The sequence below is a fragment of the Microtus pennsylvanicus genome, chromosome 11 (genome assembly GCF_037038515.1).
Source record: "Microtus pennsylvanicus isolate mMicPen1 chromosome 11, mMicPen1.hap1, whole genome shotgun sequence".
In the NCBI taxonomy this organism is placed as follows: domain Eukaryota; kingdom Metazoa; phylum Chordata; class Mammalia; order Rodentia; family Cricetidae; genus Microtus; species Microtus pennsylvanicus.
Window position 1 is genome coordinate 16,099,196 of NC_134589.1, and position 25,296 is coordinate 16,124,491.

A 25,296-nucleotide genomic window follows, 5' to 3' on the forward strand; every position below is an offset into this window, starting at 1 on the left:
CAAAGTAGCTGTTATTATTTTGAGACAAGGTCTCAACCTCTGGGCCCATGCTTCCTGCTTTAGTCTCCTAAATAGTTGGGACTCCAAACACATCACTGTGCCTTGCTCTCTCAATCAGTTTGGCAAAGACTATTTCCTTGTTGCAAACTGGTCCCTAAAGTCTTTGTTCTATTATCCTGGTAGCCAACAGGTAGTCTCAGAGATTCCATCAAATGTTGAAATTCAGTATCATTTTTTATTCATCACTCTCCTGTCTAAGTTTTGCTTAAATTCTAGAGAGGTAAAAAGTTGAACAGTTAGTTTTGACAGATTATGGCTCTTTCAATGGAAGGACTTATTCATTAGTGGTTAACAACCCGGGTTTTTTTTTGAGTACTCTTTCTGAACAATGAAGGGAGAAGGAGGGGAAGAAATGGGGAGGAAGAGGAAAAGAGAAAGTATGAGCTGGCTGTCTCAGAACTCTAGGGAGGGAGAAGAAAACACAGATGTTAGTTGATGTGACCCATTGCTATATGCCTTAGGGAGGTAAGAAGGGCAACCCTTACTTAGGCCTGCCTCAGGGGTGAGCTCTTCTGATCAGAGGAAAAATCATAGACTGTCACAAAATTCTTGTAATACTTTTATAGATGTGTCTGTCTATTTAGGATAGAGACTTAAGTCCACATGACTGATTTCAAAATTTGAATAAAAACCTAATTCTGATGGCAAGATCCAGATTTTTCTATTATATTGCATTTTTCTACAGGATGTGAGCATTGCATGGGGATTAATTAGGTTTATTGCTGTTTGTTTCCTAACTTGTCTTTAAGAAATAAGTTTGGGAGCTGGATAGATGGATCTGTGGGAAAAGAGCACATGCTGCTCAAGCACGAAGACATGAATTCAGATCCTGGGTGTGGCTATGCATGCCTGTAAACCTCAGCCCTCCTGTCCTGGATAAGAAGGAGACATGTCTGGCCAGAGACTGCATTTCCAGTGAAAATAGTTACTAAGAGACTGAGTTGCTTTCTAAACAGACTTATCTCTTCAGGTCTAAGATTACTTTAGATTTGGTTTCAAAAGAGGCTTTTATGAATATGATTAATGTTAATTTACAATATGGAGTAAGTAGTAATTCAATGTAAAAGCTCCCATTTTAGAGAATAATTCTATTAACGACTTCTGGCACTGGCTATGATGGCACATGCCTGTAACCTCGGCACCTGGGAGGCAAAGGCAGGAAGATCACTTCAAGTTTGAGGTCAATCTAGGTTATACAGAGAGTTCCAGGTCAATATTGGATATAGAGTAAGACAAAGGTAACATTCTTCTACTGACATAATGCTACATTACATCTTATCCTACTGAGAAAGCTTTGACATTTTAAAAAGTTATTTTAAAATTTTTCTAAAAATGTAATCTATTCATAAAAGTCTCAAGAGAAGAACACAGACAAAATTAGACCAGTACCATATGGTAAAACAACTGTAGGCACCAAAAACAGCCAGGAAACAGTTTCTGTGCCTCAGTACCTAGGACTTTTGTCAGACTGACATTAAAAGAAAGCCATATTTTTAATGTATCCAAACATAAATTTAGGACTGGACTGTGGGGCAGGGAAGTAAAGAATATTCGTAACTGAATGTCTCTTTATTTTGGATATTAGCTAGTTTCAAAGAGCTTATCTGTGGTAGAAAGCACTGAAATATTCCACTGAGAAGTCACTTGCACTATGATGGTGCTAAGGAAGAAAGAAGACTTAGTATGTACTACTCAGTAACAGTATGTGGCTTTTCCACTGCAGGCACTGGACAGCACTCCCAGGACAGCTAGAAGGCAGAAGACCATTTCACCTCACCCTTTAAAAAGTATTCCAGCAAACTGTATTGTCTGTAATTTACTTTGAAATGCTTATGGAAAGTCAGGTCAAGTATGATGTGGGTAGATGAGAAGATATAAGAAAAAAAGATAAAATCAAGGTGGTGGATATATAAGCTCTAATTAATGTTTTAAAACTCCTTGTATAACTGAAAAAATTCCTAATAAAATGATAGAAAACATTCCAACAAAGCATTCGAATAAGATAAGCTTTGTAAAGAAACCTTTTTTCTTTTTTAATTTCATTTTACATTTCAACCACAGTTTTCCTTTCCACCCCTCCCCCCCTCAGCTCACCTCCTACCCATTCCTCCCATAGGGTAAGGCCTTCCATGGAAAGTCAACAAAGCCTGGCAGATAAAGTTGAGGTAGGACCAAGTCTCGCCCCACTGCATTAGGGCTGAACATGGATCCCACCACAGGGAATGGGCTCCAAAAAGCTAGTACATGCATCAGGGATAGACCCTGGTCCCACTGCCAGGGGCTCTTCAGATAGATCAAGCTGCACAACTGTCTCCCACATGCAGAGGGCCTCATTCGATCATTGGCGCTCCACAACTGTTGGTCTGGAGTTCCCACTAGGTCAGGCCAGCTGCCTCTGTGGGTTTTTCCATCATGATCTTGACTCCCCTTGCTCAAATAATCTCTCCTCCCTCTCTTCGACTGGATTACTGGAGCCTGGCCTGGTGCTGGTTGTAGATCTCTGCATCTGGTTCCATCAGTTACTGGATGAAGGCTCAATTCACCAATCTGATTACAGGGAAGGGCAGTTTGGGTATTCTCTCCACTGATCCTAGGAATCTTAGCTGGGGTCATCCTTGTGGATTCTTGGGAATTTCCCTAGCACCTGGTTTCTCTCTAAACTCAGTAATGGCTCCTTCTACCAAGATATCTCTTTTGTTGCTCTGCCACTCAGATCCTCTCCCCAAATCGACCATCCTGTTCCCTCATGTTCTCATCCCCAAGAAAAACTAGGTAACAAGGAGAACCGTAAGGAAAACATACCTGTATCCCCCTTGGGACGGAAAATAGACAAGAGCTCTTGAGAGAATAGGGATCCTGGGGGTAGGGGGAGAAGGGAGGGCAGAAGAGAAGGAGGAGGGAAGAAGGGGAGGGGGAGGAGAACTTGAAGGAATGGGATAGTTGAGATGAGGGAAGGACAGAGACAGAGAGCAAGGAAAGAGGTATCTTGATTGAAGGAGCCATTATGAGGTTAGAGAGAAACCAGGTGCTAGGGAAATTTGCAGGAATTCACAAGGATGGACCCAGTTAAGACCCTAAGCAACAGCAGAGAGGGTGCCTGAATTGGTCTTTCCCTGTACTCAGATTGATGACTACTTTAATTGTTATCATAGAACCTTCATCCAGCAACTGATGGAACCAGATGCAAAGATCCACAGTGGAGCTGAGCTTCCAAAGTCCAGTTGAAGAGGGGGAAGAGCGATAATAAGAGCAAAGGGATCAAGACTATGATGGGGACACCCACTGAAACAGCTTACCTGAGCTAATGGGAGCTCACTGACTCTGAACCGACAGTGCAGGAACCAGCACAGGATCAAACTAGGCTCTCCGAATGTGGGTGACAGTTGTATGGCTGGGGCAGCCTGTTCTGCCACTGGCAGTGGACCAGGATTTATCCCTACTGCTTGTTCTGGCTTTTGAGCCCACTCTCTTCTTTTGGAGGGATACCTTGCTCAGCTTAGATACAGGGGAGAGGGACTTGGTCCTGCCTCAAAGTGATGGTTCCCCATGGGAAGGCTTACCTTCTCTGAGGAGTGAATAGGGGCTGGGGTAAGGGGAAATCGAGCAGGAGGATGGTAGCGAGTGGGAACTAGAATTGGTATGTAAAATGAAAAAAAGATTTTTTTTTAAAAAAATAAATTAATTAATTAAAAAAAGGCAAGGACAGACCTAAAAAAAAAAAGGAATAAAACCAAACAAACACAAGATGCACTAAAGTTAACGGAAGGACCTGCTCATCCAAATGTAAATATAAACAGCACAGCAGGAGAGGAGGTAGAAGAGAAAGGAGGGCTCTTGGGCTCTTGTCTAAATGGCTTTTGACTAAAGCACACTTACTCATGGAAAACACCATGAGTCATTTAAAACGAAGCCCGTTTCAGGACTGGCAGCAGAAAGAGCATACACAATGGACAGGGTCTGGCACAAACAGAAGCGCAGCTGCACAGCTAGCTTACATTCTTCTGTAATGAACACAAAGCCTGGCCCGGAAGCACCTCTGTTCCTCAGTGCAAAAGATAATCTCAGGCTCGTTCTTAGTGTTCATGCCACGCATATAATTCTTGACACAAAATAAGAGAGAAAACACATACGTGTCAAACAAAATCTGATATTACTAAGTAATACAACAAACACACACCCACACTACCTCCCACACCCTAAAAGGCTTAATTATTTAGATAAGGTTTTTCTAGGTAGCTCAGGCTGGCATGGAACTTAGAATCCTTCTTTATCAGCCTCCTAAATACTGGGATTATCAGTGTAAGTGTGCTTACACCCAGTTTTGTCCTTTTAAAAAATGTTTTTAAACTTTATTATTACTATGTGAGTTTGCATTGTGCTTGTGTGTGAGATGGTGGGTGTGCATGTTCAATCGCACACTGGCTCTGATTTTTTTATTCTTAAGAAATATTGAGGGCTGGAGAGAGATGGCTCAGCAGGTAAAGACATTTGCCACCAAGTCTGATTATCTGAGTTTGATCTCTGGGACCCTCATGGTGGAAAGAAAGAAATGACTCCAGTAGGTTATCCTCTGACATTTGTATGCACACAAACACACAGAGTTGAGAGAATAAAGCTAAAAAAGACATGCAGAGGAAAATATTTAACCACATTAGGGGATCACTTGTCTCCTGAGTTTCCACAAGGACTAATTAATTGACAAGAGTCAAGCCTTGTTTGTTCTGGTTTCTCTAGAAAAAACTAATGGAGGCAGGTATTCCGATGTCAGGGAATGAAATTTCGAGGATGTGAAACAATTAAAATCAAATCCTATAAAAATAGTGTAAAGACAATGATCTGAAAAATGTTTATGCTAGATGAATTCTGTTAAAAATAAATAGGTAAAGCAGAAACACCTTTTGGATGAGCAGGAAAATATGGCAGGTTGGGTAAAATGGTGAATTCAGGACGAAGTTTGGATTTATCTTTGTTACTTGCTATCTGTGTGACCTTGGGCTAGTCACTTACTTTAGCAATTTGTTAGCTTTCTTGTCCTCAGGTAAGGTAAACAGCACCACTGTGAAGAATGAGTGTAATTGTTAGCACAGTGTATAACTGCTACAATTTCCCTCACCAGGAACTGAAACAGATATTTAAGTGGAATCATTTAATCATCTCTCTCTCTCTCTCTCTCTCTCTCTCTCTCTCTCTCTCTCTCTCTCACACACACACACACACACACACACACACACACACACACACTTATATAAGAAAACAAAAAGGATACCGAAAACATACTGGCTCTTTTCAGGCCTTCTTCCCTTTGAGGTTTCTGCTTTATCTCCCTTCTTTTTTTGACCATCCAATTTTTCCTTTTTAAATTTATTTTTTATTTTTTTGGACAGGGTTTCTCTGTGTAACAGCTCTGGCTGTCCTGGAACTCACTCTGTAAACCAGGTTGGCCTCAAACTTAAGAGAGATCTGCCTGCCTCACTTCCCGAGTGCTGGAATTGAAGAAGCATGCCACTACTGCCCAGTCCCACCCCCCCCTTTTGTAAAAGAACCACATTTCTGTGCAACATTTCCAACAATTTATGAGCCTTAATTATGTAGCTGTTCTTGGTGGTATAGGTCTATGGTTCCAGCTACTCTGGGAGGCTAAGACAGGACGATTATACTACTTCAAGGCTTTACTGGGTTAGTGAGTTTCAGGCTGGCCTGACAACTTAATGAGACCCTATCTTAAAATAAAAAGTGGTTCAGGGTTGCAGCTAGAGCTGGGGGGCTTGACTTGCACACAGAAAACTCTAGGTTCAATATCCATACTTGGGAAAAACAAGTCATCTACTTGGATATTTAATACTATCTGGCTGTCCTCATAATTTGTTTGGTTTTCTTTGGTTGGTTTAACTAATCACTATAGTTGTTCTTTATACACACAAATCTGTTTTTATATAAACCAGTCTTACTTGGTAAGTTACTAAATCTTACAGTTAGAAAACACAAATAAGATAGCTCAGCGGGTGAAGGTGCTTGTGCCAAGCCTGATGACCTGAGCTTGACCCCAGGACACAGAGCAGAGGGGAGGACGACTCCTTCAAGTTGTCCTCTCATCTCCACACGCACACTATAGCACATGTGTATCCCTTATCCTAACAAAAAATAAATAAAATGCAATAAAAATTGAAAAAAAAAATCATGGCCAGAACACTCAAATAGAGTCTAGTTTTTATCAGATGTTCCAAGAAATTCAGTTTAAATTGTGAATTTTCAATTTTTAAGGCACTTTGCAGAAAAGCTGGCTGAAGGTAAATCTCATGTAACTAGAATATACAGTCTACTAGCTTAACAGTCATATGCAGACATTTTTGTGGATGCAAGCTTTCTCTAGCTTTTGAATCTACGTAAGAATGACATTTAATATTGCTTATAAAATTAATGAACAGTGATAAAAACTACTGATGGAATATTCCCTTGTAAATGTGCCAGTCAGCTAGGCAATAATCAGGATAGGGTGACTAAGCAACCCCAGGGCTACATGACTCAGTGGGCTAATGCAATAGCATTCAGCTTGATGACATGCATCTTAGTCAGCTTCATAAAGAATTCATTGTTTCAGAAATGTGAGGGATTTATACATGCTGTGATGCACTGATTTTATTTAATGAAAATTAAACTTACTGCTTTGAAAGCAGATCCTCAAAGCCGACTTAACTGTTCCAGGGTCAGTTTTACAAAACTATGCCAATGAACTAGACAACCATTTGCAGGCATACCCTCTACCCTAGTGTCTACCAAAGCAGCAATTAAGAGAAAGTCTGTAAATGTCTTTATGTAATGAGATTTATTAAAGGGCCCAAGGAAACCAACAAATATTGAGAAATGAAGCTTTAATTAGTAACATGTAATCTCTTCAAGCAAAACAGTATGATTATAATTTAACAATAGGCAGGTTAGGGTCTTATCACTAATACTTTTCCATTAATTTACCAAAAGCAGCTATTATCTAAAGTTATTATGCTAATATTTATATTGTATATTTAACTCCCTTTTGATGTTCTATCAAACGATGTATTGCATTACTTCTATCTGAAAAATTACATGTTTTTTCCTTCCAATAGGTAGCAAACATAATTTCTGCTTTTCCCATGGCATGAAAGACTTACTTCATTAAGGTAGTCAAAAGGAGGAAGACGTTTCAGTTTATTTTTTAGCATAATCCTACATTAATACAATAGTGACTAAATAAAAAAATAAAACTCTTAAGTAATTATACAACCTTCAGTTAAAAAGTTTTATAAAGTTAATTCAATATAACAATATTTTAAAGACAGGCTTTAAGCGCAGGCTAGCAGTCATGGACTCTGCCCTAGAATACCACCTTTTATGACTACTTCAAAAGTTGAGTTTAAACTTTTGAGCAAGAGATACTTAGGAATCTGCTATCTTGCTTCAAAGCGACTCTGGTCAGTGTACTTGTGTGACTTTCCTCTCTACTGTTGGGCTTAGTTTCTGGAAACATCAGTTTTGTAGAATAGTTGGTCAGAACAGCTGTATTAAAAAAGAAAAGGGCTTTTCACTAATGAAGCCAATGTTAAAAATGTGACTTACTTGAAGATCCAAAAATTCTAGCTCAGATTACCCTAATAACTTTCGTGCCAGTAGTCAAAACACAACTATTATGATTAAACAATTTAGTTACTGCTAAGGTAATTTTTAAATGAACTCTATCTATTCATAAACCATGATCATAAGCAATTTCTAACATCTGCAATCTCTCAAAACATTCCCTCTTTTGCATTTCTGTAAACAGACCATAAAATTCTTGAGATATAACATTTATCTTCAATTACAATGATGTTCTCTAAGCTGTTTATTAAAGAGTCTGGGAACCCCTGGGGTTTCCAAGACATGTTTAGTGCCTTAAAATTGAAGCTATTCTCATGACATTAAGAGGTTACTTTTGGCTGGTTGGTGATGACAGCGTATGCTTTTAATCCCAGCACTCGGGAGGCAGAGGCAGGTGGATCTCTGTGAGTTTGAGGCCAACCTGGTCTACAAGAGGTAGTTCCAGAACAGGCTCCAAAGCTACAGAAAAACCCTGTCTCAAAAAACCAAAAAAAAAAAAAAAAAAACAAAAACCAAAAAAAAAAAAAAAAAAGAGGCTACTTTCCTTTTACCAAGTCAGTTTTTCACAACTACATGGAACTTTTTACACCTTCTTGATGTTATCACGTAACAAGTCACATTATTTATAAAATTAAAAACATTTATTTAATTTATTTGACGTGTATGACGGGTGATTTTTTTTTTTTGCTGCATGTATATATGCATACCATGTGTATGCCTACTGCCTGCAGTGATCAAAAGAGGGTACTAGGTCCTTTGGAAGTAGAGTTATGGAAGGTTGTGAGTCGTCAAGTGGGTACTGGGAAACAAACTTGTTTTTCTGTAAAAGCAATAAGTGCTATTAACTACTAAGCCACCTTTCCAGCCCTGAATATACAGATACTTTAATAATCTCTATTACTTAAAAATCCTACTATTACATTTAACAGCTAAAACTAGTATCTGACATATTTGTTTATAAAATGGTAAATACTACCTCAAGTCATATAAAAGCTTTTTGGAATTCTCCATAATCTAAGAGTATAGCCAATATAGACTATACCTAGTGGACATATTTCAGGCTGGCTTTACGCTTGAAATCAGTTAGCCAATACAGTTAATTACCACTGGATACACTATAGGTGCACAGTATACATCTTTAAAGACTTAGCACTATATGACACTAGAATTGTGGTTAAAAAAAAACTATTTCAGGGCTGAAGAGATGGTTCAGTGGTTAAAAATGTTTGCTGTTCTTCTAGAGGACTGGACTTCAGTTCTGAGCACCCACATCAAGCAGCTCACAATCTCCAATAACTTCAGCTGTAGGGGATCTAAAATCCTTTGCTGGCCTCAGTGGGCACCTGCATACATGTGTACATACGTCCACACTCATACATATCCAAACAGAACAAAACCCTACTGTATAGGACTGGGTATGCGGCTCAGTGGCCACGTGTAAAACTCTAGGTTCAGTTTCCAGAGCAGCCAAACCAAACCAAAGCCTGATCATAAAACTTATTAATACTTGAAAATGTGTGTGTGTGAGTGCATGCATACACACTCACACACATGTATTATAAGCTGGAAATATTTAGTTATTTTTGTTAAGTATGTGCCACAATGAGTGGGGTGAAGGTCAGAGGACAGCTTGCAGGAGTCAGCTCTCTCCTTATCCACGATTGAACTCAGGTCATCAGGCCTGAGGATTAAGTGTTTTTATCTGCTGTGCCATCTTACTAGCCTCTAGAAATACATAATACTAAAATCGTTTACAATCATTTTATTGTTTTTTTGGGAACAAGGTAGTTTTACTTCAACTATAATCAGAAAAAGTAGATTTCAAACTGAAATCTGACTGCAATTTGTATGTTTTTAAATAAAACACAATGTAACAAGCTTTCGAAAATGATGTCAGGAAAACAATCTGGTTATGTGCCTAAAATGAAGTGAAAAGTTTGAGTTATAATAACTGTTAAGTCATAAAGCCTTGCTAAGAAGGTCTATAATCTGTCCAAGTTTGCTTTCTGTTCTCATCAATCTTTGGATGCACTTTTATTATTTGAATGTTCAGGCTGAAGCTCAATTATTTAATTAAAAAAATCTTTGTAATATTCAAGATATAATTGATATCTGCATGTAAATATCAATCTCACCAGAATTGATAAGATTTGTATAACCAAAATCTTATTAAGTCTTTAGATACCAGAAGCATGTATGTGATATCAAATACTAGGACTCAATATTAAGGAGACCCTAAATTACCAGAGCTGCAATCTGTCATTTTTTCCTATGTAGTACACCTATGCTTAGAAAACGGAATGCTGTTATTTTTCCAGTAATGAAATACAAGGTGATGTCAGTGTAGCAGATTTGCAAACGAACCTGAAGATCTAGTCAGATAAGTAGTTGTGCTCAATTTTATTCAATATTTCTGTGCGCTGAGGTCCTGGAACAAATAAATTTTTCTTCTCATTAAACTTGTTGAAGCTTTGGGTATAAACATTCTAAAGTAGTGCTTGACATAGTTCCATTTTCTCTCTGAAAACATTCAGTGTGTTCACGCATGTGTGAAAGTTAGAGCACAACTCAGAGTCAGCTCTCCTATCATGTGAGTCCCAGGAGTCAATCTTAGATTGTCAGGCTTGCTGGTCAGCACCCTTTATCTGCTGAGCCATTTTGCCTTGCTGGCCAATAATTCCGTTTTCTAGGGGAGTAATACAAAACTGAATATACCAAGCAACTAGTATATGGTAAACTATAGAAATAATAAATACTATGAGAAAGATAAAGAGCCAAACTAAAATACTATTAACTACTGTTAATGTGACTATGGTAACATATTGCAATAAAGCAATTGTAATAAATCAGTCTTTTATTTGTTTAGCCATTACTGAAAAGCTATGAAGAAAATGGTTTCCAGAATGAGCAGTCCCTGAATGAGTAAGTTCTTTCCTGTGTGAGAAATGCATGTGTCACTGAACTGCTTAGGGTAGGATACAGGACAAAAGCAATACGAAAATAAGCTAAAAAATAAAAAGAATGCTTGAGCTACAGATTGCTGGATATCTGAGGAATGTTATCTGTTAAAAGCTATCAGAGAGGGTTCATTTTGAGCAAAGTGACACAGAGAACAGAGGAGTCTCCTCAGTGATATTATTTTCATAACAAAATGAAAGTCTATATTTCCTTTATAGCATGTACACTGCCACAGAGAAGGTAAAGAAATAGGTTCCTGTAATGGTTAATCTTTATGATATCAACTTGAATGGATTTAGAATCACCATAGAAATATACCTATGAGGAGTGTCCATAAAGACATTTCCAGAAAGGCTTAACTACGGAGGGAAGACTCACCCTGAATGTGTACAGTACCATTTCATGGGGTGGGGTCCCAGACTGAATAAAGAGAGTGTGAATTTGAGCACTGTCATTCACGTTTCTTTGCTTCCTGACTACAGATGCAGTGGGATCAGTTGCCTTGTGTTCCTGCTGACACGATTTCCTTGCTACGATAAACTATATCCTCCGACTGTGAGCTACAATAAGCACTTCCATCCTGAAAATGCTGTGTATTCTGCCATAAAAATGAGAAAAGTAACTAATAGAGCGCTTAAGTGAGTGAAAGGATGTTGGTTATATGTTGCTAGCACTATCTGAAACACCATGAAAAGGAATTATTACATGTTACTAGAAATGGTCATTAGAATAAAAATGAGAGTAATTCTATAGTAAAACACAGTTTACCTCCAATAATACCTCTAGGACTGAAGTTGGTCAGAGTTACTTCTGAATTCCAGGACCTTAAGGAAGGTTCTTTCCTCTACCACTACCAGCTCTTTTCATTTGGTTTCTTCCAAAATGACAACACACTTCTATGAGTACAATCTATCTGTGGAACTATCTAGTTACATATTAAACTAGATCATCTCACGTCTTAAAAGGAAGATCAAGTTTGGGGATAGGAGAATAAGGACTTTGAAAATTATCCATTTTCACTTGTTCTCAGGCACCACTACAGCCCTCTGTATTCTGACCTCTTAGATCCTGCTGTGTACGAATTCCACCCATACTCTGTCTTGGCATTCGAAGAGAAGTTCTCAAAGGAGTATGTCTCTGCTCATCCAGGTAAGCAAGATCCTCCAAGTGGGCAGAGCTGGTAGCTAACAAGACAGAAAAAATATAGTTATCACGCATAAGTTTAGAAAACTTAAAAAAAATCTAGTTGCTATCATCCATACCTTTGACTCAAAGCTTACACCAGCAAAAAATAACCCTCCCCCGAACAATATACAATTCGCTTATTTTATGCCTTTAAGAAACTAAGTATTAGCCAGGTGGTGCACACCTTTAATCCCAGCATTTTGGATGCAGAGGCAGGCAGATCTCTGTGAGTTTGAGGCCAGCCTGGTCTGCAGAGTGAGTTCCAGGACAGGCTCCAAAGCTACACATAGAAATACTGTCTTGAAAACCAAAACCAAACAAACAAAAGACCAAAAAAAAAAAAAAAAAACCAACAACCAAAACCCCCAAGTATTTAAAAGAAAATTGAAATTTCATTCTACCTGATTTTTTAAGATAGAACCTCACAGATCTTATCACTTGCCAAGAGAGGTTCTATGATATTAACAGAGAAATACATTTCATATTCAAATAGAGAACAGAAACAAACTAGAAAGGCCTAAAATTATTACTTCAGTAAGTTCTAGATAGTGGTATAAACAACTTAGCTTTTGAAAATAAGTGTTTGAAATAAAATATTGGTTTTATTGCAAGAAAACACAGCTACCAACTTATCACTGAAGATTAGCATAAATGTGGCAGAAGGGAAGAAAGCCCAAGGATTATCTCTTCATGACTGCTGAGCCTCAAATGTTTTGCCACGATTTTCCTTTCTTTCTAGGTGAGAAATTCTATTACAGGTGAGATTTACAGAAGATGATGTGCTAGTTGTCACAAGCATACGTTATTGGGAAGAGGAACCTCAGCTGAGAAAACACTTCCATCAGATTGCCTGTAGGCAAACCTGTAGAACATTTTCTTATTAATAATCGATGTATGACATCCCCGCCCACTGTGGGTGGTGCTACCCCTGGACAGGTGGTGTTGGGGAGGGGTGTATAAGAAAACAAACTGAGCAAACCAGTAGGCAGCATTCCTTCACACCTTCTGTTTCAGTTCCTAACTTGTGTTCCTGGAATGTGACCTGAGAGCTGTAAAGATGAAATAAGCCCTCTCCTCCTCAAGCTGCTTTTGGTCGTGGTGCTTTATTATAGCAATGAAAACCAAAGACAAATGACATAGTGGTTTGCCTTGAAAGTTTTACAAGCCACTTTTACTACCAGTAACATAAATCACCTTATGTGATACTTGATTATAAATGAGTAAAAGAGGAAGCAAAAGGGGTAAAGGAAAAAGCCTGGAATTTTCTCAGCTTAAGGAAACAAGCCCATGGACAGAAAATATAGGTCATAGGAAAGCTGTTTGTGGTGACTAACCTTAGGCAATAATACTTATTAATATGTTAAAAACAAAATCGACAGTAAAAATGTCAACACAGTCTTAATATTTTTGCCACTTTTTTTTTTATTTTTTGAGATAAGGTCTCAATGTAGCCTTGGGTGGCCTGGAGCTCTATCTGTAGACTGGCCTGGAGCTGTATGTTCATACAATCTTATATATAAAAAAACTTAAAGTAGTGTTTTGATGCATTAGTAGCAAATATTCTAAAAAAAAGAAATAAAAAATCAATCTCATTTAAAAAAGACTCAAAAACAGTAAGTGAAATATCTAGGACTAAATTTTAAAATAAAGGGATAAAAAAGCTCTACAATGAGAAACTAACAATAAAAGAAACTAAAAAGGACTGCAAAATTGGAAGGACATCCTGTGCTCACACATTAGAAGAATGGATACTGTTAAAAATGTCCACACTACTAAAATGATCTATAGATTCACTGAATCCTTATCAAAATTCTTCACAGAAAACATATTACCTGACTTCAAAACCCTATGAAGCTCTAGTAATCAACATTACATGTTTTGGCATAAAAATAGATTCATAGGTCAGAGGAGCAGAATAAAGACTGAAAAAGTATCTCTACAAGTAACTAATTTTTAGCAAAAATGCTAAGAATATACACCAGGGAAAGGAAGTTTCTTCAGTAGTGGTGCTGGGAAGTGGAAGTGCACAGCAGGGAGGACACTCATTACTCACCATGTGAATGAAAACATGGCAAGGTTCCCAAACTAGGAAATCACTCAAAAGCAAAATGGAGCAACCCTGATGGGGAAGGGTTTTTGTAGAAAACTCAAAACAGAAGTACAAGGAACCAAACGGGACATCAAACTCTTCTACCCTGCCACTTGAAGCATTTCCACCCCAAGTAATTTTCTGAGAAAACTTTTTGTCATATTGTGTCAATCTTACCTCTCTCCCTTTGTCAGAAGGTACTCTGGTTATACTTTCTCTGCTTTTCTGACTGATCTCCCAGTCAAATCATGAGGCCCGCTAGGCCTCATTCTAAGTTGAGGGTGGCTTTGAACTCCCAACCTTCTTGCCTCCACTTCTCAACTGCTGGTGTTTATAGGCGAGTCTCCATACTACTTATGTACTAGGTTGTTTAGAGCAAGTGGTAACATCTGATTTATTTTTGATTATCCTATTTCTTCAGACAATGAACTAAGTGTCCTGAGCATAATGCTCAGTGTTGCCCTCCTTACATTTAGTGATCTGCTGGCTCTATCCTCAACCCTATCACCTTTGTTTTAATACTTGACACCACTGAATATGGTTGGCCTGGTGATATACAGATCTTTCCTCAGATAATGCTGATGCTGATTTTACTTTTTTTGATAGAGCACCACTTATCATATTATGTAAATTATTTATTATGTTTATTTTTTCCAACTACAAAGTAAGCTTCATGGGGATAGAATCTGTTTTCCAACAGATGACAATTAAGTGCTCTGAACAGTGCTTTGAATAGTTCATGCTCAATAAATGCCTAAGCAATGACTGAATATTATACACTTAAATCTGTATCTTTTTGTTTTGTTTTGAAGACAGGGTTTCTCTTTTGTAACAGCCCTTGCTGTCCTGGAACTCACTTTGTAGATCAGGCTGGTCTCGAACTCACAGAGACCCCATCTGCCTCTGCCTCCCGAGTGCTGGGATTAAAGGTATGCACCACCATCTCCTGGCTTAATACCTGTATCTTTATCTTGAGCTTAAGGTAATATTTAAATAATCAATTAATAAGCAAATTAACATTGTGCTTCTGGGTAACTTTGAAGATAACTATAACAATAATACCATCCTCCTCTATAAAGACTCTTGAGAGCTCTGTAAGGACAAATACATTCCCATTCATAATGTCACTCTTACTTTGAAAGTATACTGGCAAATACTTCTGAGATAATTTTATCAGGTTAAATTAGTATTATAATGTCTAGTGAACACTTGGCAAATATAAAAAATAATTACATAAATTCAAGCAATATGAGGAAATAGAAAAAATAAATCTACAATAAAATTTTTAAGTAAAAAAAAAAACATCTAAAAGGAAGTCAATAAATCCTGTCATTTAAAAACCGTGCTTTCAGCAGAGAAAGAGGGAATAGGAAAAAGAGAGAAAACCTATTTTAAATTAAATTTTTATTAGATTAAAATAGCTGAAGACCAATACTTGTAAAGCATTTAACAAATAAAAGCATTCTTTAAAAAGTGAATATAGCTTAGATATATTTTGGACAGAAAGAAACAAAAAACAAAACCACCCAGCAGACAACATTTGGTAAGAGCATTTCAGAAATCTGCCATACTGATTTTAGACGCCTATTTAGTTATTTCTTCTTATGTCAGTTGTCACTAATGGAAACAGAACTTAGGGATATAGTTATCGCTCTTGCTGAGCTAGAACATGGATGGAGGCTGCAGGGAAACTTTTGTTTCCCATATTTGGGCAGAAGCCACTTTGCTATATTTATACAAATAAAGTCATTATTCTGACTGCTGAAAAGCCCCTTTTGATTTTCTACAAAATCTTTATCATAGTTTTTAATTAGATTCATTTATATCCCCTTAGATTTGAAATCTGCATTTACCTGCTTAAGATCTTTTCTTAGAAAACTGTGCTGCTCCAAGTACTAACAAATGGATGGAGAGATTACATTTTTAACAGAGTTTGTTTGTATTTTTCCAATAGAACCCTCTTTCCCACACAAAGCACAACAACAGCTGCTACAGACACTTCCTGCTTCCCACATGCTTCCAATTCATTGCCAATCTCATTTTAAGACACCAAAGATGACCACTGACAGCCGGTTGATAATTCCAGCCATGCAACCACAGATCCACAATAGTCACTTCCTTCCAACGCAAAGCTTAAAAACAAATATACAACAGCAACTCAAATTAGGCATGCCACAAAACTCAGACTTTAAAATTTTCATCGCTTAGAATTTTAATTTAAAGGTATATGAAATCTAAATTTGTATTTAGAAAACTGAGCAACTTCAGGAAAAACCCAAGCTACCGACTGTCCTAAGTCACCCTGGGTCATTTTGCCACTCGAAAGGCTAGTGCACTTCCTCTCCACTACATCCCTAGTCATCGAGATGAAAGGTCTTATAATTCCAGTAAATAGTACTATCCTTGGATGTAGAACCTAATTTATGTTAGTCACGTTTCTAAAACTATACAGCTAATCTATTTGACCAACATATATTTCAGTTGATAAAATACAGATGATTATTTTAGGAATTTTATAATATATATGTTATTATAATACTATATATGTTAGGAGTAAAAGTAAAAAGATTAAAAAAATTAAAATTATTTACTGTTAAGAACAGTTGTATATGAGTTCACTCTACTGTCCCAGAAAAAAAAAGGGCTGTAAAGCCCCAAACAGGGTCTTTGTCTCATAGAATAATTTTGTTTTTATTTTACTTAAGCTTTTCTTTGATTTTTAGACAAGGCCAGTCTCCACTCATGAGGTAACTGAGGAGATGGCTTTGCTTCTTGCCCCACTTTCCCCTTCCAAGTTCTGGGATTACAGATGTAATCATGGGAACTTATGCAAAAGAATGTAATTCTCTTCCGAAAGTGGGCAGAAATATATAACATAGAAAGAATCACTTAAGAGATCACTACTGCAGGTTTTAAAAGTGGCGCAAATGGTATCTTAACTTTTTTTTTTTATAAAGACAGTGCTTTGTTAAATGTGTTCCCAGCCTGGTGCAAACTGACCATTAACGGTATCAGCCTCCTAAGTGCTGAGTTTACACTACACAGTCAGTGTAGCTTTTTACACCGTTATTCAACATTACTTGATCTCTTTGTATTACTCATACTAAGTTTAAAAAAGAAGGGAAGTTAAGAATTTGTATTTGAACAAAGGCTTTTATTTCTAATATTAATCCCCCCTTTACATGACTCCTGGGGGGTTTCTATGTTTAAGACAATTGAATAAGCATGTGGGGAACAAGAGAAGAAGATAGGGGAGGGACAAACATTGCATGTTTTCTCTTTTATGAAGAATCTTGATTAAAAATATTTTCTATGAAAGCAGGAAGGAGGCCATTTCTGGGGACAAGAAACCACTGGGAGGCAGGGACGAGGAGGTTCATGAAGGATGAGTATGGGCGAAGTACAGTGATACAAAAATATAATGAAACCCGCTTTTGTACGCAAACTGGAATTTTGATAAAACAAAGAAGAATAAATACACTTGATTTTTTCCTATTTGAAAACCTCGGTTACTTTTTTTGTTTTATGAGACAAAGTTTCTCTGTGCAACCCTTGCTGTCCTAGACTGGTACTGTATGGTTCTGAATTCAGAGCTCCATCTGCCTCTGCTTCCTGAGTACTGGGATTTAAGGTGTGTCTTATCACATCCGGCTTCTCAGTTATTTTTGATCATCAAGGTTTACATTACTCACTTTGCAGAAACATTTCTATGTACACATTAAAAAGTGTATGAAAATATGTATGTATATAGACAGAGGTAAAATGTAAAGATGGGACTCTTCAAAGCTAAGAAAACTAATTTTGATATATTATTTTAACTACCAGATTTCATGGTGTTACTGGATTCTTATACATTATATACTTCGCAGGGTATTCCCTATGGAAGTAACTTTATTTCCTTACATTCTGGAAATATCTTAAATTTACAGTCTATCAATGTTTGAAAATGACTCATTTGGTTCACAGCTCATTTTCCTGTCTCTGTGGAAGCATTCTAAAACCATGGCTTCCAGAGTCAGAAAACAATTGCTCTCTAAGCAACAGTAAGCCTTGCCCAGCACCACTTATAAGAATTACCTGATAAAGTATCTTGTCATGTACACTATTTAAACAGTATAAGAACCTAATTCTTCAGGGTCATCCTATCTGGCCTCTAATGGTACATTCATGTTTTCCTATAATTTTATCCATTTATTTACTGAGTGAATTATATATGTCCATATGTGTCAGCTTGTGACATTTGGTTTTCTCCCTTTGTCAAGAGGGTTCTACGGATCTAACTAGGCAAGAGTAATGATTATACCAGCTGACCCATCTCATTTGGTCTTCATTTTCCTTTAAAGTTGTCTGATCAGCCCTCTCTCAAAAGCCAAAGAGCTATGTTAGCTAGAAAGACTTAAAATGACACTGCTTTGACCTCCTGGCAAAATGATTAAGGATAATAGAATTTTGTTTTAATATGAGAAGAAGGAAAGGGAAAGGGAGAACACAAAGTATATAGAAGAAGGAAATAATCTCCAACCTTGAATCAAAACAAACTCAAATGACAGAGAGACTAGTGTTATATATGTAATATAAACAATACACCTGCTAATGAAATGAAGAAAAGATATTACCAAAGATCAATGTCCACTAAAAATTTTGATAAGACTTTAACAAAATTAAAACTTTTGTGCTTTACAATATATCAACAAAAATTAAAAGATGATTATCAAAGGGGGAAATATTTGCAAACACATGTTTATAGTTAGAAAAATTATATATATATATATTTAAAATTCAGTAAGAGGGCAGACAACTCAATCAAAAGCTATATCAAAGGTTTGAGTAGAAATTTCACTAAAGAAAATGTGTAAGTACTAGTAAGTACATAAAATAAGTTCAGTATTATTAAGCATTAGCATATTGAAAATTAAAGCCATCATCAAATATCACCTTACATTCATTATAATCATAAAGGTAAAACAAATGCCAATGATAGAAAGGACATAGAGGAACAGGAACCCTAGTACCTTTCTAGTTAGGAATGTAAAAGGGCGTAGTAAGTTGGTATACTTTGTAAAATAATGTGGCATGTTCTTAAAAAGTTAAATTCAAAATCTAACATGAATGGCAAGTACACTCCTAAGTACCTACCTAAGAGGAATGAAAACATGTATGTCTACATACTCATACACTCATGGTCAAAGCAGCACCATTAACAATGGGAATAAAACTGACTGCTCTTCAACCAGTAAGCAATATTGTTTGTGAACACCTATTTTTCACAGACATTCTGAGTACAATTGCTAGGTTTTAGGTAATAGATATTTAGCTTTAAGAAAACCAATGTATAACATACTCCCATCATTAATATGCAGTCATTTTATCCATCACAATCCCATCAATGCTTGGCAATGCCATCCTTCTAATTTTGTGGCTATGACTGCATGTGGTATTTCATAATAATGGACAGTAAAGGATCTCATACTTCACTCTACTTAATGACCCTGGATGGTGGAAAAAGATAAAAAAAAAACTTTAGGGTCAGAAATGTAAGTTTATCACTCAGGAAAAAAGGAGTAACTAAAACTTTCACAAGGCAACATGAAGAGGGGTTAGTAATATATACAATTGGCTGCTGATGTAGGAGGGTCTTCTGTTTTGTGTTGATTTCATTGGTTAAATAAAGAAACTGCCTTGGCCTTTTGATAGGACAGAAAATTAGGTAGGTGGAGTAGACAGAACAGGATGCTGGGTAGAAAGGTAGTGTGGCAGAAGCCATAGCTCTCTGGCCAGAGACGGATGTAGGCTAGAATCTTGCCGGTAAGCCACAGTCATGTGGTGATACACAGATTTATTAAAAATGGGGTAATTAAGATGTGAGAGTTAGCCAAGAAGAGGCTAGAGATAATGGGCTAGAGATAATGTTTTAAATGAATACAGTTTCTGTGTAATTATTTTGGGTAAAGCTAGCTGGGTGGCGGGACATGGCCTGCTTGCCTCATCACTACAGGCTGCAATATGAGAGGCACCACATCTAAATAAAGATCAATATATTTAGTGGGACCTAAGAGAGAAAATTTGCTGTCACCATATAAAAGTGAAGAATCTTCTAGATAAGTCATTCCCTCATCATCATACCTGGTAACAGGTGCTGGTATTTTTTTTCCCCCCAGAGGTCAGAACCAAAAGAACAGGCAGAGAAAGAAAATGAGTGGCAAGAAGCTAGCATCAACACAATGAATCATTTCATTGTTTGTTTTTCAATAGAGTCTTGTGTTTGTACTTCATGCTGGTTATGAAACTTACTATGTATCTGAAAATGGCCTTCAATTACTGACCCTTTTGTCTCTACCCCCAGAATGCTAGAACTACAGGTAAGTACCACCACACCTGATTGCATAACTAATAATATCCGTGGAAAGTAAGTCTAATGGTAATAAATGTTTTATTATTCCATATCACAAAATAGATCTGTCCAGGCATTAATTTAGAAAGAGGGAAAAGGCAAAGACAATTTTTATTTTGTAGTCTGGACAAAGTGCAGATGATGATACATTTTGAAAATGTCAGGATGGCTATTTTTGTAAATTCTTGGTTTGAATTATTGAATAGCAACATAGCTGTATTAAAAATATCCCTGACATTACTCCTGTGTAGTTACTGAGAAAAAAAAAAGACTTGGTATTCCAGTTACTTATCCTCCTGTATCATTCTTTTGACTGATCCTGCTAGTGGCATTTGTTTGAGTTAGGAAATGAAGGTACCCGGCTTTCTAAACTAAGCCTGTAAAGGTTTTGTGAAAATACTGAACTGAGAGAAAAAAGAAGCTGAGTTTCTTGCCTGCTCATTTGTTATATCTTCAAACGATGGATGATGATTTCTGATATTCAAACTACCAAAATATGCTCCAATTAAATAATGGTTATTAAAATTCAAGTTTTAAAAGTTAAAACCTCAAACTAAAACTTTTTTGTTGCAGTACTTGAAACTGAATCCAAGACCTTATGCATATGACGTAAATGCTAAACCACTCAGCTACACACCCAGACCTTAAAATTTTTACAAACAATAAGATTAACTAGTTTATTTGCCCTCTTTTTGATTTTGTTATATGTTTCTGCAAATCATGGGAGGAAAACTGGGAAACCACTTGATGAAAAAGATGAACCTTCTCCTAGGTTCAAAGGCGTAAGGCACAGAAACACAAATGGAAGACTGGTTGTATTTCTGTTCACTACATATTCAGCAAAATATTCTTAAACAAGAAAAAGAAAACAACTTACCTGCTACTGAATTTGGTCGAGGCATGAGATACAAAGGAATAGATTGCACTGACTGGGACAAAACCGTTTCCAAATTCCTCTCTTGGATCTTATTCAGACTGTATGTGGAGGCAGTCATGTTTTCGTCTACACGATACAGACAGGAGTCCATGCTGGATTTCTGAGACTGCCATGGTTTTAGGTTTCCTCCAGATCCTAATTCTTTACCACTTTCCCCAACATATTTTGTACGCTCCATGTTTTCCGAATAATTTGTCAGCGTAGCTGAAAAATAAAGTATACTGATGTTTAAAAAAAAAGAAAAAATTAATCTGTTTATGATTAAAAATTCATTAGTAGATGAGAATACTACTAACATTGTCTTTCAGTTACTATGTCCTTTTTACCCCTAGATGTTTAAATAACCAAAACCATTAAACAATCATATCTTTCATGTATTTAACAATTTCTTTAAATTAAACAAATTCATACACCAGTGCCAAGGCACCAAGAACATGGCCCATCAATGCTAAGATTTTAGAATTACCCAAAATGTATCTGCATATTTTTATGGAGTGCCAGAGAGCACCAACAGTTTCTTTAAACTCCCTCTATTCCTCGTACCTTTTACCCACTTAACTTATTTCCTAGCTCATGTTTGTACGCACACACGCACCAAACAACAAAACATATGATTAAAATAAACAACAATGAAATAGAAATTAATACAGTAGAAAGAACCTGTTCAAATAAGAAAGTGGCACAGGCCTTTCTTATTCTTCTCAGTTCTAATCCTTTGCATATCACTTGTAAGTGGCACGCTAAAGAATAATGATTTTAATTAAACTAAAACCTGAAAGGTCTTCTAGAATTTTATCTAGTCTTATTAATAATTATACATGAATAGGAACATTTTCATAACCCCAGAAATGAAAAGATGAAGAACAGTAAAGTCTAAATTTTTGAATTTTTAGTAATAACTTTAAAAGAATAAAACATATCATCCCAGGAGGGTTTTATACTTAGTTCATGTTCTCTTCCTATAATTTGAATGTGGCTATTTCCAAAGAAAAGAAAGAACCTGAGGAGGTAATTTCCATAATACTATGAAGTATAGTTTTATTTCTGTAAATTTAAGTGGAGGTCTGAATTTTGTAACACAAAAGAAGATAAATTAGAAAATAAAACCTAAACTTTCTTTAAGAAAAAAAAAACAAGATTTTTTTTTTTAACCACACAAAGAAAAAGGATTTGGAAAAAGAAGCTAGAAAAGGTGAAGAAATAAGACTCGACTCTGAGGCCTGAGGAAGGGAGGTGAGAGTGGCGGCACAGGTCTGTAACACTTGGGATGCATGGGGGGATGATCACAAGTTCATGGTCAGCTTGGGCTATACAGTAGGCCTGCCTGGATTATCAGAATTGAGACCCTATCTCAAAACTAAAGGGAAACCAGGGAAGAGGTATACACTCTGGAGTCCTCCGGAAAAATGAAATCATAAATGCCATTGAACACTTTTGGGGACCTGGAAATTTTGGAAGTCAAATCCCCATATTTAGCACTTTTGATTTCCTGCATAGTAGTCAGTTGTAAAAACCAAAAGAAATGGATGAATGTATGATGAAGGGTAGGCAGTTAATAAAATGAAGCAAGAAAAATTGTGCTCCTGTATCTCAGCCAGTCTTTGTAAACAAGGAGAAACCAAGGTAAGCAGAAATGAAAGACAAGGTAGGTGGTAGCAACTTTAAAAAAGAAACCAGCTGTGGAATCCAGAAACTCTTTTGAAAAGAGAAGAACATGGAGAAAAAATTAGGGACTAAAATTAACTCATACATGAAACACAAACATACAAGCAGGCAAAACACTCAGGCACATAAAAATAAAGAAATCTTAAAAAAAATCAAACAACTTAGTATCAACTCTGTAACCCCACTTGAAGAAGGGAGAAAACAGGCTAATGTCCCACTGCCATCGTTCTGAAACCAGAGAAACAGTGAGCAACGAACTCTATTTCTGGCTGTGCTATTCTGCAGTTTCAGAGGATGCTGCAAATGTTAACAAGATGCAGAAAATAAATGTGCTCATTCTTCAGTGCAATTTTTATAGTACTCATACTAAAAATATTCTACCTAGGGAATAAATGCATATGTTACCTGGGCAAACATTTAAGTAAAGAATGAAAAATCTTTGAAAAAATGTACATGATGGCATATTTTAGAGATATATAACTTGTTCTAAAACATAGAACTTATCTTTGCATGTCAGTAGTGGTAAAATGCTTACATAGTTCCCAGTATTATATTATATTCAGGTATTTTCAAACTGGGTAAAGGTTTTTGTGTGTGTGTGTGTATGTGTGTGTGTGTGTGTGTTAGGGAAACAGGTAGAAGAGACCAATTAGACTTCCTTTTTAAGGTTACTGCCAAAGAATAGACTTTCAGTTTTCAGCTTTTTAGAAGGCAGCCTTCTCAATAATATTCTAGAATTTCCACAAATGAGAGCATTTTTTAACATAATTCCCCAACTCTCAGTCACTCCAGATAGCAATTTCATACTCACTAAATCTGGTCATTTGCTTTGACTATTTTAGACTAGTGAGCAAATGTGGTGATTTGAAAGAAAATGGCTCCCAAAGGGAGTGGCACTATTAGGAGGTGTGGCTTTGTTGGAGTAAGTGTGTCACTGTGGGGTGGGCTTTGAGGTCACTTTTGGTAAGCTTCCCTCAGTATGACTGTCAGTTGACTTCCTGTTGCCTCTGAGTCAAGATGAAGGACTCTCAGCTCCAGCCCCATCTCTTTCTGCATGCTGCCACGCTACCTGCTACGAAGATAATGGCTAAACCTCTGAAACTGCAAGCAAGCTCCTTTGATTAAATGTTTTCATTTATAAGAGTTGCCGTGGTCATAGTGTCTCTTCATGGCAACAAAAACCTAACTACGGCAGGAGTTGGTACCAGGGACTGGAGTATTGTTATGATAGTCCTGACCATACTTTTGTTTGGAATAATATGGACTTTGGTACTTTGGGTAAGAAAGCAGTGTCATGCTTTAAGCATTGCTTAATTGGGCACACTAGTAGAAGCATGTTAGACAATGGTGCTGATAATGACTTGAAATGCTGGGGGTTGGCTCAAAAACTTTCAGAGAAGAATTTTAGAATGTTGCTTAGAAATCGTTTTTGTGATATTTTGGTGAAGACAGTGGCTGTTTTTTTTTTCTCTCCCTCATTTGAAGAGTCTGCCTGAGGCTAAAGTGAAGAGTTTTGGATTAAGTCCATTGGCAAAAGAAATCTCAAAACAGCCTAGTATAGACTCTGTCATGTGGATATTAGTGGTAACTCTAACATTTTACTTACTTATTTGCTGGTGGATATCTAGGCTGGTTCCATTTCCTGGTTATTGAGAACAGTGCTACAATACAACATGGATGTTTAAGTATTTCTATGACATGACGACAGACACTTTTGGGAATCTAGGAGCACTAAAACTAGATCAGATGGCAGATGTAATTTTAGTTTTTGAGGATATTCCATAACAATTTCTATGGAGCTTACTTGTATTTTGGAAACTTTGCACAGAAAGTATGACTAAGCTGGTTTTATTGGCTTGGAATCAGTAGGTACAGAAAGAACTAAAATAATCAACTCACATGAAATATCAGAAGGTAAATTCTTTGAACAGCCATCACCAATTAAAATTTCCATCATTTTGCTTAGTCATGCTTACATATTTAGGTGACTTTTAACTAATTCTAACTACCTACCTATCTAATGACTTGCTGTAGCCTAACTAAGTAGTATGTGTCAAGTTGCAGTGATGCAAAAAACAAATCATAAATCCTTAACCTCAGAAGGGTAGGTAACTCTGAAAGAGATCATATATGAAAATAAAATAATAAAATAAAATGCTATTTACAGCAACATGCTGATATCTGCATATTCAATCATTCTATGGTATAACATGAGGCCCTGCTTTGTTGGAGTTTCTGTCCTGCCCAGTTCCCACAGTCATTAGGTCCCAAAGAAAAGCACACAGAGGTTTCCATAAGTTATAAACTGATTGGCCCATTAGCTCAGGCTTCGTATTAGCTCTTATAACTTATATTAACCCATCATTCTTATCTATGTTAGCCACATGGCTCAGTACTTTTTTC

The 25,296-nt window shown here is 36.8% G+C and overlaps 1 protein-coding gene across 12 annotated transcripts in view; it reads right to left on the minus strand.

Moving 5' to 3' along the window:
• The window catches only part of Tanc2 (tetratricopeptide repeat, ankyrin repeat and coiled-coil containing 2), a 299,825-nt gene that overhangs the window by 101,850 nt on the left and 172,679 nt on the right, over positions 1-25,296 (minus strand). For all 12 annotated transcript variants that reach the window (XM_075990388.1, XM_075990393.1, XM_075990392.1 and 9 more), the window contains 2 exons: positions 21,169-21,432; positions 11,685-11,810 (listed from right to left, as the gene is read on the minus strand). In XM_075990388.1, coding sequence (XP_075846503.1) covers positions 11,685-11,810; positions 21,169-21,432 — 390 coding nt within the window. The remainder of the gene's footprint in view (positions 1-11,684; positions 11,811-21,168; positions 21,433-25,296) is intronic.